This window comes from Myotis lucifugus, unplaced genomic scaffold (assembly GCF_000147115.1).
Source record: "Myotis lucifugus unplaced genomic scaffold, Myoluc2.0 scaffold_3, whole genome shotgun sequence".
Classification (NCBI taxonomy): domain Eukaryota; kingdom Metazoa; phylum Chordata; class Mammalia; order Chiroptera; family Vespertilionidae; genus Myotis; species Myotis lucifugus.
The window spans coordinates 27,785,408-27,802,822 of record NW_005871051.1 but is presented as its reverse complement, the minus strand read 5'-3'; the positions used below and the strand labels follow the sequence as shown (position 1 = coordinate 27,802,822).

General features: G+C 44.7%; 1 protein-coding gene across 7 annotated transcripts in view; it reads right to left on the bottom strand.

Annotated features, from left to right (window-relative positions):
- Positions 1-1,659: 1,659 nt before the first annotated feature.
- EIF4E2 (eukaryotic translation initiation factor 4E family member 2) overlaps positions 1,660-17,415 on the bottom strand; it is a 31,109-nt gene continuing 15,353 nt past the window's right edge. For 4 of the 7 annotated variants that reach the window (XM_006082646.3, XM_014463775.2, XM_023762409.1 and 1 more), the window contains 3 exons: positions 17,206-17,358; positions 16,973-17,109; positions 14,990-15,255 (listed from right to left, as the gene is read on the bottom strand). In XM_006082646.3, coding sequence (XP_006082708.1) covers positions 15,183-15,255; positions 16,973-17,109; positions 17,206-17,358 — 363 coding nt within the window. In that variant the 3' untranslated portion in view covers positions 14,990-15,182. Of the gene's footprint in view, positions 4,151-10,439; positions 10,518-14,989; positions 15,256-16,972; positions 17,110-17,205; positions 17,359-17,415 lie in introns of those variants that run through there. The other 3 variants (XM_006082647.3, XM_023762414.1, XM_006082648.3) reach the window with 2 other exon arrangements.

The window sequence follows — 17,415 nt, the reverse complement described above, 5'->3', positions numbered from 1 at the left end:
GAGAATCCTCTAGAAACAGCAAATATAATGAAAAACTGCAACGAATAAAGGCTGCACAATTCAGACCTTTTAGGAGTAAAGGTGTGAATCAACCATGGCAAATAAAGAATGCTGACCAGCTGAGGTCCTGGCTGAGGGCCCAGCAAATACAGCGAGGAAGTGGACAAAGAAGTTATAAAACATCAGCTCTAGCCTCATGAGTAGGACCGTACATCCTCTCTCGATGTACACGGCAGCTCCTCCTGGAGGTGCTACACGCACACCATTTTCTTTCCTCAGTATTTCATGCAAGTTTTACTGGAAGCTAATTTACCCTTTAATCTTTAGGTGTCATTATTCTACATTCTGTTCAGATGAGACTGTGACTGAATTAGAGGAATCAACAGAGCCCAGAGGTCCACAGATTGTTAAGCTTTGCACTTCCTGTTTGGGGAGAGGATAAGAACATATTGCAATTAATTCTATCTTAGGCAGAAACAGTTGCTTTTGTGGTATTATTAAAGTTCAAATATGTGTAGAAGGGTGCACATAGATGCTGAGCGGCTAAAGGGGAGGATTATACCAATTACTAAGCTCTTTCCTCTCACTCACCTGTTTTTGGGATACTGGGCATAGAACTGGGCAAATATCCTGCTTTGCCAGCTGGCATACCTTAGGTTTCTCCAGCAGGGTGCCCACGAGGGAAGCCTCAATGCTGGAGGGAGAGAAGGGCCGTGCTCCTGCTCCCATCAGCAGGATTCCAGCCCCGTTTCTTTGCTTCTGCAGCAGCAATGTGTTCCCACAGCCAAGCCCAACTACCATGTCTGAGCTCAGAACCAGCTGCATTCGCACCCAGACACCAGCAGCAGGTGGGTAGCATCCACCCTCAGAGGCAGCACTTCTGGAGTTGCTACCTCCTTCATTTTTTAGTGTTTTCTTTTTGTCCTTTTAGTTACTGAGTAAACAATTCTATCATACTATAAACATAACTGGCAAGGTTTCTGCCTCCTATTTGGACCCTGACTGATACACATGGCAAGGAAATTTCTGTCTACTGAAACAGAGCCTCAAGACTGTATTGCTTTAAATCCTTTAGACACAATAACTGAGGCTCTGCAAGTTTCATTTTCTCTTGGTGTTTCCCATGGGCACTGGGCATCCGTACACCCCATATGTCCATCTTTGGGCTAAGCTACTGAATCTAAATCAACATTCCAAGCCTAGGCCGGGAGTGATTTCTCACTTCAAAATCTAATTCCTCCAGGTTTGATTCTGGTTGGGGCGCATGCCTGGGTTGCGGTCTCGAGCCCCAGTGGGGGGGAGTGCAGGAGGCAGCCAATCAATGCTTCTCTCTCATCATTGATGTTTCTATTATCTCTCTCTCTCTCCCTTCCTCTCTGAAATCAATAAAAATATATTTTTTAAAAATCTAATTCCTTGAACTTCCTTCCATTCCAATATTTCTTACCAAAAGTTGAGAATTAAAATTAACCACGTTTTGGTATTACAAATGTAAATTGAGTTTTGCCAGTGATTAATACCAATTAGAGAATATTTAAATAACAGTTATGATATTGACACTGTCTGGATCATCCACATACTCTGTTCTGGAATGCACTTAAAACAAAGACCTGTGCACGGATTACCCATTTCCCTTGTATTGAAGAGGCCACACCCAGATCTTGCTGATACTTTCCATTTATTACTGCAGTAGACAATGGCTCTGAAAGTGCAACACTAGATCCCTCCTGCCACGGCTTCTGCTCCTCCGCTGGCAGATCCTTAGAAATTCATTCCTAGAGCATTGCGGACCATAAGCTTCTCTCTGGGTAGAAACTTATTGCCGCTGCCAATGTCACAAGGAAAACACAAACACACACAGGAATAGAAAGACAAAATGAGAAGAGAACAGGAGAGGAGTAGGGGCCAGTTTCAAATGGCAAACTCAGCAGAGGGGTCTTGGGAAAACAGCCCGCCTGTGCAAAGTGGAAAGAGACTCCCCATATCCCAGCAGCAGCGTCTACATTTGTTAGGTGCACCCTTCCCCGTGTCTCTAGAACAGACAAAACCGTAACCACGCATGTGTCATGTCTCAGCCCAGCAGCAGCCTATGGAGTCAGAAAGTGAAAAGACCTCTCAAGCCAGGCTGGAGAATGGGTGATGTGGATCAAGTGACTCCTCAAGCTCTCATTCGAAGCTATTAGGCAGAGTATCTGGAGCGCTCTGAGGGTAAGATGCTGCCTAACAAATAACTCTGGTTTGACCTAACATAGGGTCAGCCTATTTTTGATGGAAAAAAATAACTTTCAAAAGTGGAAGGGAGACATGAGCAGATCTGGAAAACACAAGAGTAAAAGATCTGAACAAATGAGATTAAAAAAAAAAAAAAGCAACATGAACATGGACAATACACCCAAGCACTGGGCGTGACAAATCCCTCACTCGAGAACACTTTGCGCACACGCACCCACACAATAGTCAGGTAGATGCCCGAAGGAGGGCACATCCAAGTGTCTGCTCTCTTTGGAATATCCATGGCAATTCTGAGTTTAGGCAGAAGTACAGACCTCCCTGGGGCTACACAGGCCTCAGGAGGCAGCCTCTGCTCCCCATTTCAGCCATGTTGCTCCTATGTTTGTTTGCCTGAGCCCTTCACAATGGTCCGGGCACTAGAATTTATTCTTCACATTCCTGGAGTTTAAATCATTGCTAGATCTTATCCGATCTAACTTCACCTATAACGGAAGCACCTCCCTTTGGCCCCTGTACTCCTCTGTTTTTAGGGAAAAACATCCCCAAACAGTGGTGATTAGAGGGTGTTTAGGAGTTGGAAAGTAGGAGAGTAATATAAATACAATAAGGAAATGCCTGCTACTCTCCTACGACTTCTCTGAGACCAGGTGGCTAAGGACCCCTGGTCTCAAGGATAGGTTTTAGGAGAGACCTTAATTTAAGGTACTTCGATCTCTGCTCACAAGAGCCTAGTAAGACAGTGCTCCTTGGAGGTTGCTGTACGATTGGTACTCAGTACTTATTTCAATCCTAGGTGCTTCTCGGCCTCTCTGACTGCAGTCCTTCTGAGTCAGATGACCCAGCTTCTCTGATGCATGCCCGGTCATTTCTAAAGCATGCCTGCAGTAGCTTAAAATATACCAGGTGACGAGGACTGAAAGCAGGTCTCCAACCACTGCAGACAGGCACAGCCTTGCAAAGAAAGCCATCTATCATGGTCACCTTTTCTTCAGTTGTCCCAGTTTCAGGATCACAGAACTTATCATACTAAGTATGATAAAACCAGCTTTTGCTTCCCTTCCTCAATGAGGGGTGTGCAAGAACCCACAGAAACAGGCTGCTCACACAGGCCCTGATCATCTGGGGACATGGTTTCAACACTGTCTTCAGCTCCAAATCCCACACTCAGAACCTCTGCTAGAATCCTGCTCCCAACAAACCAGATGCCGCTCCAGTTTAATTTTCAGTCACCTTCTGAGCCGCCTCAGGGGACGTAGCCACCTGGATTATAGTTCTAAGTGCAGCAGTGCCTAAGAGGAAAGAGTCCCACACGAGGGAAGACAGAGGGCATAAGGCAGGAAACCATGCAAAATCAGTAACACATTTTCAGAAGGTGGTGGGCTTGGGGGAAGAGGGGAGCAAAATAAACAAAACGTCCCAATAATTTAATGGCAAAGCTAGAAGAGCATTTACAGCTATCCCGGGACCTCCAACAAAAAGTTTTCCTGGATGCACAGACATTCGTAATACTGACAAGTCTCAGTGGACAGCTCTGGCTGGTACACGTGGTTGCGACACCCTTTGTACAGTAGAGAGGAGCATGACAGAGGGCCTGCGAGGCATCTGGACAGCACACAGCAAAATGAAAGGCTAGACTTCCCCCCACAGAAACCCATTAAAAAAAAAAAGTGTGTCTATTACAAAGTCACGTTTGCCATCTTTCCACTTTATAAAGTCAGCGATGCTGGAGGGTGTCTAGCAGAATCCATCCTCCAGGAATGAGTGCAAAAGGGACGTCCCTTCAGTAAGCAGATGGAAGGACCAGCTGGAGACCTCCCATCCATTTCGGACAAACACACACATACTTAAGGAAAAGGATTATTGCCAGCTTGTGTACGTTCACAATGTGATTTTTGTATTTCGAAAGCTTGAATTGTCCCTGAAAGAAAAAATGGAGAAAATAGAGCATTCAATACACTGATCATCTATAGGCAACACACACACACACACACACACACACACACACACACACACACACACACGGGAGACCTGAACTAAGCAGCTCTGGGGCCCTTATGACTGTGGCATAGTCCAGGACCCTCCTTCCTACTAATCTAATGCCGGCACAGCAACTGGCCTCCCAAGTGCCTTCATACACTCCAACTCAACTGTGCAATAGCAAATGATTAGAAACCACCCAAATGCATATCAACAGGGGGATTAGTTAATATGAATGTAATGGCACATTCATACAATGGGACACTGGGTAGCTTAGAAAACACAAGGAAGCTCCCTACTAATATGGAAAGATCTTCAAGAGAAGTGGATAAGTTAGGATGCAGAACAGTGTGTGCACAAAGTATGCTACCTTTTATGTAAGCAGGGCTGGGGGAACTAAGGCCATAGTTCATATTCGCCTGTATATAAAGAAACTCTGTAAGGCTCCATAAGAAACCAACAGCAGTGGTGACCTGGGGCAGGGGAAGGGACACAGTGAAAACTGGGCAGACGGAGTCAGAGTGGGAGGGCGACCTCTCTCTTTTTTAGACACACACATACTTAAAAAAAAATTTGAACATGATTGTATTATGTATTAAAAAAAAAAAAACAACAACAACCAACCCTCAAACCAAACAACCTCCCCCCCAGGTTCAAAACTTATAGCAACTTAAAAGGGATATTCCAAGAGGTGAAACTTAGCTATAATTCTTGAAAGAGAAGCATGTGTGTGTGTGACAGACTGTAAGATGTGTCCTGTTAGTTGCCTTCGATTGGCTGCAGACCCGTTTGGCCATCCACTAGTACCCACCCTGTTCTCACTAGAAATCCAATGACATCTTAGCAGTTCACATTGCCGTTTGAATCTGGAAACCTAAGGGCTGGGAGGGGCACTCAAGATCACCTTACCTTACCTACTGCTGTGGCCAGTGCTTAAGACTTAAATTTGTATGAAATTTTGAAACATTAACCTGGTTTTAAAGTCATTATTTCCCTTTAATTTTAATGACACATTCTAGAAACTTTGGCTTTAACAGGCCTATCTTAAAATGATTACAACTGATTGGGCATAGGGCAAGGGTTCAGATGAAAGAATATGCTCGGCCCAACTAGGCAGCAGTTTTCTCCTGCTGTCAGTGGATGGGTTCTCCCCCGTGCTGGGGCAGGCTGACTGTGACTAACAGCCCTCACTACACAAAGAGCGTGACTGCAGACAGTACACAGATGGATGGGAAACTGGAACTATTGTGGACCAACTCTGCAAGATTGATGTTATCTCAAAAACCCACTGGTGTTTTTATAACTGACATGCATGACCATGTAGCTCATTTATCAATGGCTACTGAGCACTTCAATGATTTCCATCTAAGGAGTTGAAGGTTTAACACAAAAAGAACTTAATGGGGTGAGCATCTTTTTTAAAAGGCCTTTTAAAAGGACAGACCCTGCCCTAGCTGGTTTGGCTCAGTGGATAGAGCGTCAGCCTGCGGACTGAAGGGTCCTGGGTTCGATTCTGGTCAAGGGCACATAGCCAGGTTGCAGGCTTGATCCCCAGTAGGGGCCGTGCAAAAGGCAGCTGATCAATGATTCTCTCTCATCATTGATGTTTCTCTCTTTCCCTCTCCTTTCCTCTCTGAAATCAATAAAAAATAAATAAAAGGACAGACCCCACTGAGGTGCCAGAAATAGCTAGCAAATGACAAGGAATGTACCTGATCCTAAGACAGAAAAGCAAGTATAACTAATGTGTGTGTGCTACTTCTGAGCCCTCTTGGGATGATGTGCTGTAACACTGAGTCTACACGACAGAGGACATCTCTAACAAAGGAGTAGTTAGGACGGAATGGTTTGCTCTGTTTCATCTCTTCCTTTTTTTTTAATCTTCACCCAAGGATATTTTTTTCTGTTGATTTTATTTATTTATTTATTTATTTATTTATTTATTTATTTTTTAGAGAGGGAGGGAGAGAGAGGGAGGGAGCGAGAAAGGGAGGGTGAGAGGAGGGGGGAGAGAGAGAGACATCGATGTGAGAGACAGATCAATTGGTTGCCTCCCACACAAGCCCTGGGGATCAAGCCTGTAACTGAGGTACGTGCCCTTGACTGGAAATCGAACCTGAGACAACTCCGGTCCATCAGCCAACACTTTAACCACTGAGTAAACTAGCCAGGGCCCATCTCTTCCTTTTGATGCCACCTCTATTCCCATTAAGCAATTGGATGACAAGTCAATGAGCAGGGAGAAATAAGATAAGTGACTAGAAAGGCGGCGGGTGTGGGAGTAGATTCAGAGAATTTTCTGACTATGGGAGAATGATCTATCTTGGCATAAGAGAGATGGCAGACAAGGGTTTGGATGAACCCTTTCAGCTGGTTAGTGATGTAAAGAAGAGCATTTTCAAGATGTCACCACCATAAGTAGGTGACCATCTTTTGGAAGAATTCCTGTACTGTGCTGGGATTGGGCCAGAAACAAATTCTTCTTTCTGTGGCAGGTAAACTGAAGAGCTCTATAACAATTTCCCATTTAGATATTTAATATTTATTCTGATTATTTATATTGTCTAGATCTCTTCAGAGTCAGAAAACCTAAGACGTTATATTCATGCTAAGGTCTGTAAAATGGAAAAGGGGAGGAGAGGAGCAAAGAAGCCAGGAGAATCAACTGTTTTTCCAGTTTGATATAAAGGATCAGAAAGAGCAACAGGATGGGTGACAGGCCCCTGACAATGACAGGCTGGTGGCAGTTGGCATTGGTCCAGCCTTTCTAAAACAAGTAGGCTGAGAACAGCCTGGTACCAAATTTAGTCTGAGGAATTTGTTCACCTCAAACCAGCTGGGAACCGATCCTCCGTTCTGCCCCTCACCCCAGCTGCAGTGCACAGAGAGATTAAGAGAGGGAAAGGGAGAATGGAGACAGGAAATGGCAAAGGCCACAGCGACTTTTGTTTTCTTATAAAAAGATGGGCTTTTGTTCTTTTAAAAGCAAACTAAAATTTAGAAAACCCAGCATGAACTCCTGCTAGCTAGCCCCTCCAGCCACCTAGCAATGCTGGGAAGGTGCGTGGACTAACAGAAAAGTTTTATTGTTTTTGATATGAAAGATCTTTTAAAAAAAGAAAAAATTTACATTCTCATCTGTGAATTTAGTAAAGGGGTTTTCAGACATCAAGATGTCCACTGTAGCCCAACCAGTGTGGCTCAGTGGTTGAGTGTCGACCTATGAACTAAAGGTCACGGCTTGATTCCTGGTCAGGATACATGCCTGGGTTGCGGGATCGATCCCCAGTGGGGGGTGTGCAGGAGGCAGCTGATCAATTATGCTCTCTCATCATTGATGTTTCTATCTCTCTCTTCCTCTCTAAAATCAATAAAATCTATATATTTTTAAAAATACGTCTACATTATCCTAACTCATTCCAGAAGATTTTTACATGCCAGGGCACAGGACACGGGAGCCAAAAGACCCTCAGTGCCAGAGGGACTCTTTCTCTACTGGATGACCTTCTATCCTGATGACAGGGCCTCCGAAATAGCAGAACTCCATCGAAATTGGCTTCTAACTTCACATTTGAAACAGCTTTCTAATCTACTCTGCCTCAAAATAATCACCTTCTTGTACTTCTAGAGAAATGGACAAGTACAAACTCTGGAAAAAATGAGCTAATAAGGTAGTTAATTCCTGAGGGGGGAGCCATGGGGGAGCAGGGTGGTCGGTTCCTCAGAAAAATGCCTCCTGCTCTTACAGAAACCTGCCCCTATGTTGATGCCCAGTGGGGGCATCAAAATGATTCTGGTCCTTTAGGGAGGGCTCGGAAGCTACCTAAGAGAAGCCCTCCCTGCGTGTCTGCTCTGATGGGGGGTCTGAGAGCACAGTTACAAACTGGCCCATGGGCTTAAGTATCCATACACTTCAGGGGAACATTTCCTGACTATGTCCACCCCAGGCCAGCTCGGGCTCCCTCCTGCATATTAAGTAAAACTGCTAAGGTCCTAGGTGCAGTGGGGCCAATTTCAATGTCTAATCTCTCATTGAGTGACCACACCAACTTCATTCCCCAAAGATACAGATCACTGTTCTGTGCCTGCCAGCCCAGACAGAAGTAATCAGAATCCTCTCCCAGCAGCTGACTGGGACCTCTAAGTGAAGGCATGGTTGGAAGGGCAATACTGATTTGTAATGGGGGTGTCAAATGAAATAGTCCTAAAATATTAGCAGCCATATAGAATGGCATAAAATATCAGATAGAGGAAAAGTACTGTAGTTCAATAAGAATTTATTTAAATAGCAGTTTTTATTCCTTCACAGATCATGATCTACTTGGAAGGGGAAAATGCAGAGAGGATGAGAGCCTAAATGTCAGAGGAGTCTGAAATGGCAGCTCCAACAACACAAGCTGGGTGTGTGCATTTTCTGGGAGCACCTCCTTCAAGGTTAAATCAATAGAGATGAAATATGAAGAAGACCTCAAGTCTGTTAAGACAATGGAGTAAGCTGGGCATTTTTTTGTTAGACTCCAATACTCCTCTCAGACTTCTAAGTCCGTGCCTCAAAGAACAGAAGTACCTCCTTCATCTTCCCATAAAAAAGATAGGGAATGGGGAGGAGGGAGAACATAGACTGTAAAATGGCAATCATGCACAGATAAGACTTTTCAAAGCAACTCTGAAATTTTTTCTGGGGGATTTAGTGTTAGCTAAAGGGAGAGGGAATAATTTTAAATTTTCTTCCATTCTGATTATTCCAATTTCATTTTAAAGCTCTTTTTTCATGAACCTAAGATGCTGTTGACTTTTAAAGGTATCATCATTTTATGTACTTTAACAAGTAAACGTTGCCAATTAAACTATGACAAAAATCTTTATTACGTTCACTGTAAGCATTCCAATTTTAGGGATAAAAAAAAGTGAATCTTAGAAATAATTAAATATGGATGGTAATATTATTAAACAATTCCATATAGCACCAGGCCTCTGGAAATTAAACTTTATTTTAAGTATCTGTTCTGCAGCCTGCAAATCAATGTATCTAATTGTACAGCTGATGCTTTTCATCCCTCCTGCATATTAGCAGTCATCTCAGAATTCCATGCTGACCACACTTTACAGAGAAACCTTTTAAACTTCAATTAAAAAAAACCTAGTAGTATCTAAAATTGAATTTATAATATGGGAATTAAACCGTTTTAAAAAGAGGTGAGTGGCATCATGATTGTGTGCAGGAGTTCTGGGACTGTTGTCTATCCCGAGTCCTCAGACCCCTGGCCACCAGCTTCTGTCCCTCACAGTGTCATCCTCTCTCTTCTAGCCCATCTGTGGAATGCAGGTCTCCTCTTCTTGAAAAGCCTCACTTCCTCCCTGGGAAGGTGGAGTTCTGAAGCAGCTACTACTGTTGATGTGATCTGTTCCATACTTAGAAATCCTTTCTTAGGAATGGTGGTGGTGGTGGTGGTGGTGATGGGATGGGGGGTGATGTCCAGGAAAACAATCTCAGGTCAGGCCTATACAGATCCCATCCTTCCATCTACCCCTCTCATCCTGAATAAATGCACTCAACTTCCCTGCTGCAGCAGCAGACATGTTGCATGGTGCTCAACAAAGAGACACTCTCCTAACCGATATACAGATGTTCTCCCAGTGAATGCTTCATCTGGCCTGGCCTTCAACATCCCAAGGCCTCTCCCTGCTGGGAAACGTGCGATGGTTATTACAGTACACACAGGAGCTGTCTCCTATGGAGCCTGGCATCTGCCCCGCCCTCTCACTGCGAAAACATCAAAGTTCTACCACTGGCTCCTCACAACTGACAAACACCGCCAGCAGGCAAGAGACATACCTCTTACCTACTCCATGTAAGTCACAGGACACTGTCAGATGGTTTAAAATGGCCACATCTGAGCAAAAGAAAAAGGACTTGTGGCACATTTATAATCATGAAATGCTGTCATCAGAAGAGATCTGAGAGATGTCAGTCAGTGAAACCTCACTTTCCAAGTGAGAAACGGAGGTACAGTGAGGTTAAGTGGCCTGCCCAGGGTTCACCCCGAGACATGTCTGGACCCAGTGTTGAGACTGACAATCAGTCAGAGAGGCTGGAGCTGATTTGGAGCTGACTCCATGCTGGCAGAACAAGGCTGGGGCAAGTGGGGAGGGCACAACCCCTGGGAAAGAGGGATCCTATGGCTGAGAGGTATGTCAAAAGGTTACAGAGAAGATTGACAAGGCCCTACCCTGAGTATGAGAGACAGAGGGGAGCGTCCGATCAGCGGCCGCTGCTGTTCACCAGGCCATGAAACTCCTCCCAGGCCCTGGCAAACCAGAGACAAAAAACATAATAGCACATTCAGATCAAAAGCTTTTTAACAGAGAGAACAGACACATAACCCCACATCCCATTCCAGATATCCTCAAGGTCGAGTGCAGCCCACAATACCTGGAAGCATAGCAATGAGCGTTCCTACCTGGACTTTCCCTCAGATTCACAGTAATGCCAGTGCCTTTAGGGACAGCTGGAGGCTCCACTGGTGAAGACTGGCCCTCACTATTCCTGCGAGGCTTTGTATCCACTCCTTCAACAAGTCCACCGGGGAGGCCAATGAGGTCAGAGCTAAGCTCAACCATCACAGAAGACACCCCCGATTTTCTGGAGCAAGGGCAGCAGTGGGAGGTGAGGACAGGTGGCAGGAACTTTCTTATCGGGCCTCACCTTGAGGTTAATGGCAGGGACCCGACAGCATTATGGTGTCTAAAGATGCAATGGGGAAACTACCTCTCTGTTTTCACATTTCCAACCTTCTGACCCTTCTAACTTCAGACCCCAAATTTGTACCAGGTTGTTTCAGAATATACCCATGTAAGTCTCTTAAAATTTAAGCTGTGTAAGAAAGAAAAATTTAAGCTGTGCAGGTCACAGGTCAACATTTCCAGGAACAATGCTCATGACTTCCACACTGATTAACTCAGAAACGGGTTAGGAGGGCTAAGAATGTGACCAAGGGGTACACAGTCTCTCAGAGTGTGCTCAACAAAGAGCCCTTGGCAACTGCTGGCTGAAAAACAGGAGAAACCGAGTCCCTATGCACCCGAAAGCCCTACCACCTCGTTTTCTGAGGAAGTGATGTCCTAACTTTTGCCCCAGCCACTTCTCAGCCCCACTAGGACAGAATGTCTGTTAAGTCCCCTGGGAATTATATATATATAGAGAGTTATTTGAGGCTTTTAAATCTAAAATTCCTTTTTGTCAATTATTCATCCTTGGTTTAAAGGGATGACAATACCCAGGATGACAACATATTGTGTCACTTACTACAGGCTTAGATTATGGCCACTAAAATATAATTTTTACCAGACCTTCTAAAGGTAGCTTTTCTTCTTTTTTAAATAGAGAGAGATTAAATACAGAGACTTGGCACAACAAATTCACTCTTCTAGGTGATACTTATACATGTTTCATCAGTATTTCCCTTTTGAACAGGAGCATTTGTAAGTTCATGATCTACCTCTTAAAATAAGAAGTTGATGTGCAGTTAATGGTTTCTTCAGAGAGTATTACCAAAATTACAAATACATGGTAACTGAAGAAAGTATAAAACCACCAAACAAGTGTGCCAGTCTCTGTTAGTTCACAAACAATTTCCACATCAAGAACTCTGTTTCACAGCCCATGCTGGTGACGGGAACGCGATGACGAACTCTGTGAGTCCAGGCGTGACATCAGAAGGCCCTTTCACTTCATTCCAAATTAAGACAAGGGCAAAGCAAAATCTGATGCTTGGGCAATGACCCAGGAACCCCTCTCTCATTTTAACATTGAGATTTAAATTCTATCTTAAGCGACATAAATGTCCAGAGAAATTACATGGTTGTGTTGAAGCTTCATCTCCTGTATCCTTTTGTTTCCAGAAAGGCCTACACTAGTCCAAACAGAGTTCTCTTCAAAAACCTACACTAACCCATTCTGGTATTAAACTGGCCTCCCATTTTCTTCAGAAATATCTTCCTCACATATTAAACCTCAACATGAGGAATCTGGGTGAAGAATTTTCCTCACATGGATACAGTGAAAATAAATTAGTTGGTCATATTCACTGGTACAATGTAGGCCAACAAATCACCTGCCTAAAGCTAGGTGCGAACATTCTAGCTCTTTTCCATATGACATTCCAATCATACTGGTAATATTAAAACTTGCTTCTTTTAAAGGTAAAAAGAAGAAGTTACTAGTAAATGTTAAGTGTCATATGAATGAAGCTTCTAAAAGAATAACTGAGATTAATATAGCCTACAGAGAATTCTGAACAATTTCAAATGACAGAGTCAAAAGAGTCCTTTAAAGACCACTCTTGTTTCAGCTCACTTACCAGAAAGCAAACTGAGAGCAGAGGTCCATTTCTGTGTAACTCCGAATGTGTCCCACCCTCCCACCCCCTAAAGCCTGTTCATAGTCTTGCACTCAGCTGGCCCTCAATACTCATGGACAAGCTCTGCCTCCTGCTAGTCTGGGCTTTCTTTACTTTGAACATCAGTAAGGAGTACCTTTCATAAGGCAGGCCAGCAGTTAACACCGGTTTGATCCAGTGCTACTGGGCTGATTTAGCCACAACACAAGGGATATTTGGTTGCTGCCTACAAAGTTCCATGTTTAAGTATAATGAAATCTAAACAAGTTTAAAGAAATTCCCCATGATTTGACCCATTTCTCCTCTAGAATAAAGAAATAAAGTCACCTACCCTCAACTTTCTCTGCAGAGAGGTCTGGTCACTTTTCCCAACACTGTGGCCCACTGAGTGAAGCTGGCCCTGTCTTCCCCTCTTCCATCCGGGCCAGATGCACAAAGGGATTCAATGGCACTATTCCAAAAGTTATTTCCTCACAAAAGACTGTGCCCAGTTTTATCCTGAGGGTCCCACGATTCTGGGTTGCAAGTCTGTCTTAGATTTCTTCTCAAAATGGAGGACACAGTGAGGACCCAAACCTATAAAACCTTAACTGCGATTGGCCTCATTAGGAGCCATGCACCTGAAGCGAACACTCCATCTAACAAGTTTCCCGTTTCTCAGTGGGACCTACTATTGGCAACACAAGGGTAGGAGGCAGCAGACAGGCGTCCCCTCTGTAGCAAGGCAGCTCTGGTGATGTGAGCAGCAGTGTGTGCCTCTCAGCTCACCTAGGAGCGCAGCAGGAAAAGGCCACAAGCAGTGTGATTAGGGGCAGGCTGGAAAACCAAACAGTTGAAAAAGGACATTGGAAACACAGCAAGGTGGAGGTATATTTGACTGAGAAATCTAGGCCACTGAGAAATTTACTCCTACAAAAAGTCCCACCAGAACACTTGGGAGTATTCTCCAGAATACCTTTTTCCTTCATTTTCTCTTAAATTCTCAAGTCCCAGGAGCTGCTGTTCCTTGGCTCAAGCAAAGCCATACCTGTGAGAGGCACAGGAAGGGAGCAAAGCAGACCAGTTCTGACTTCTGTTCACATGTGACAAGGATCAGAGGGGGCTCAAGGTCAATTTGGTGCTTTCTGATCAACTTAGGAAGGTGATGTCAAGCTCATCCCCTGGACCAATTATATTAGCTGAAATTAAGGTCAATACATGTAACATAATAGCAGAAGGCAAGAGGGAAAAGGCCTTAAGAGGTAACTCTTTGACAAATGCTGAAAACAGAGACTAGGCATTTCCACATACCATTTTCTAGAGACTTCAACCAATTTTGTATTTGCAATAAACAAAGAAGCAATGACACAAACACCTCCAGAAAGTTGAGCCCAGGGTGCTGTCCCAATGTGTGTTTTGTGGGATCACAGGCCACGTGGAGACTGGTGGTCAGTCAGGATGGTACAAGCATAGGGTGTCGCTGCCAGAATGGAACAGCCACTTTGGAAACTTCCACATTACGCCCATAGCCACCTTCACAGATACTATCAGGCAACCTGACCCAGTGTCTGCAAAAATGTTTATTTTTGGTTTTGGTGTAGCTCCCAAGAAAGCCTGAAGTAACATGAGGCCTGCTGCAATTGTACATGCAGGTTAGGGCCTGCAGGCCAAGCTGCAGGTTACACAAGCCAAGCCACAAAGCATGTGAGGGGCTGGCACGTGCTGCAGTCAGATACCCTAAGGAGCAAACTCACGGAGGATGAAGATGCTTCCCCTCCTCAGATTCTAAGGCACAGTTACCCTGGGAGAATGGGAAGGGCTAGAACATTGAGACCTTGCAAGCAGAGTGAGCCCAAAGAGGAGGATGACCTGGCCCTGAAGGGAAAGCGGAAGGGAGAGACTGGCAAAGAGCTTGTGGCTTGGGCAGCCCTGGCAGTGAGAAAACCCCATTAACACCAAGCAAGGAAGCTATATATGTACAGCCACACACAGATGGAAGCAGGAATTTACCTCCAAGCAAGAGATTTCTTTGAAGTAAAGGCAAATGACGTCAGCAAAGCAAAGGCCGAGGATCCCCCCCCTTTCCAACCTTAAGGACTTTCAAGCTGAATTCTACATCAGAAATCACTGTTCTTATTAATCAGCGTGACTAGATGGAGACTGAAATTCAAGTACCAGAAAATGGGTCTCATGTTGAGAGCTAGATGTCTCCTCATTATGTCAGACCTCAGGAGAAGTAGAACAAATACCACATGACACTGTACAATGGGCTTATGGAAATGAGGCTGCATTCCCCCAATGGCCCTCCATGGAGAAGTCTGTGCCGTTCCTTAATATGGTGACAGTCAGTCTGAAAAGCCACTTCTTTGATGCACCATAAAGAGCAAGAGCATGAGACAAGCTAGTTTAGCACCATTTATTAAGTGATCTCAGCTGTTGTAGTAGCTGCTGTGTGTCAGCCTGTTCTTAAAACATAAAATGCTCTTCCAATTCCTCTTGTCCAGGACAGAAGAATCTTCCAGGTAGCACGCCAACAGAACAAGAGACTCCGATGATGCCAGCTTCAATGATGGTGCCATCCAGAGAGGGAGAAGGTCATGGCACATTCAACCGCGGCTTCCAGAGGTTTTGAAAAAGGAGCCTTTGGGGGCCCAGCCTGCCTGGCATTCTAGTGGAAGTGCAAAAGGTTGGCACATTGGGAGAGGAAAGAGAGGGAGACGCAGGGAAAGTAGCATCTGGGTGTCAAGGAGGGTTTTCTGGTCCCTGTAGCTGTAGGCTGGAGTACTAGGCAGACCTCTGGATAAAGCAGTGAGCAGTAGTCTAAGGCAAAAAGCCCACAGGCTCTCCTAGACTCTGTAAGGACTTGAATACAGTTCTATAAGTCAGGAAAAACTGCCTCAGGGCATTAGCAAGGTAGAACAGTGGAGAGGGGAAAGTTGAAAAATACCTCTTTCCCTTTCCTATCCAGGTGAAAAGCTTGCTTTTGGGGGAAATGGGGGGTGTTTTAGAAATCTTGAATGTAAGAGTCCTAGAAAAAGTAGGTGTGCACCTCTCCAGCCTGGACTGAGTCTAGCTGGAGGGCAGAAACTACTTCTACCCCAGAACAAAGAATAGGGAAAATGTGCTTAGAGAAAAACAATGCTAACACAGGACTGCTAAGTCAAGCAACCAGGGCAATGGCCAGCTAATAACTCCTGGCTGCTTCAATGAGTCATAAGCAGCCATTCGATTATGAACAAACTCCTATGGCAGTGTTCCCAGTTAAAAACTGGCCCTTAGCTAGTTTTAGCTAACTCCACCCACAACATTATCTGTGACTGCATGGGAAAAAGACTCCTAAAGTGGTCTGTCTGCTGAACACCATCACTGGGCTCATTATGGTCTTTAATAAGAATAACATTATGATGATATCATTTCTAATGATGATGATGATGACAGCAACAATAATACTTGGCCCTGTAAGAGCCGTCTCCATCTGAGGACCTTCCATTACCAAGATTCAATCAGCCTCCCAACAACCCCCTTAGGAAAGTTATCATTACCCCCCATTTTACAGACGGGGGAACTGAAGCAGAGTGGCAGAGACTTGCCAAAGGCACACAATGATGCTGGAGTCAAAGGAGAGAACTAACCCTAAAAGTCCCGACTCCTAGTTGGCTAGCTCTCCGTCCAGTTTTGAGAAAATCTAACAGCCACTCCCACAAATTCATCATAGTAACCTGAACTTATTCCTGACACTCAATCACTGAAGGAGCAACCGTAACCAGTGATTCTGTGAGGATGTCTGGCTCCATTCCCCTAAGTCCTAGGAAGAGGGCAAAGCAAAGCTTATTTCCTGTTGGCATTCATGCTTCTCTTAGATTCTACTCTCACAAACACTCCATCTGCTTCCTCTAGGATTTCAGCTCTACACACAAGGAAATGGGAGTCACATTCCTGATAAGACGTTAATTTCCCAGGACAAAGAAACAGACTGAAGCTAACAGGTTAAAAAGACATGCAAAAGTAGGGGTTGGAGTGGACAGGGAGGACCTTCTTGTTCAGTGAAATTATCTTTAAAAACAAGCAAGAAAAAGGAGAGCACTTTGTCTTTCATTTTAAGACAGTGGTTAGCCAATGAAAGACAAGACAGCCCATGGAAATAAAGCAAGCCCAGGCACTGCAACTGGGATTCTGCAGAGGGGCTCTCTCTGGTACAGTGAGGTAAGCAGGGAGCCTCACCAGCAAAGAGCTGCTACAAGTGGCCAGAAGCATTAGAGGGGAAGACTGCTCTGTACTTTTTCCACAAGTCAGTCTCCTGTATGACCGTATTCCTCCGGACCCAACTAAGAACCTACTTCTGCTAAGGTTAGGGATATGCACCCCCAAACCCCCCCAACACGTACTTGATGCTGTCGGTGTGGGTTTTGTATTCCATAATGGTGTTGGGAGGTAGATTAAGCACTCGCCGAAGCGTATCCCGGATTCGGGCTGTGGTTGCTTGGTCGCTGGCAGTCTTATTCCATATTGAAATAATGTCCTCCTACAGGAGGAACAGAGGGACTCATCAAAGCAAACCAGAGGCAGTGAGGAGAGCAAAGGCAACACATGAAACCAGACCTGCCCGCAGGAAGCTTACCTGAAACCGGACAGAGACTACAGCCCCACAGATCTCCTCCCCAACCATGAACTGTTCCCCCAACATGGCCAGGATGAGATTCTCCCAGCAACGCGATGCCAAGCCCTTCCGCAGCCGAATAATCCACTTGCCACCATTTTTATTTGCATCATCCTATAAAAAGACAGAAAGCATTAAAGTTAAAATATGGTTTCACAACTCCTTTTTCCT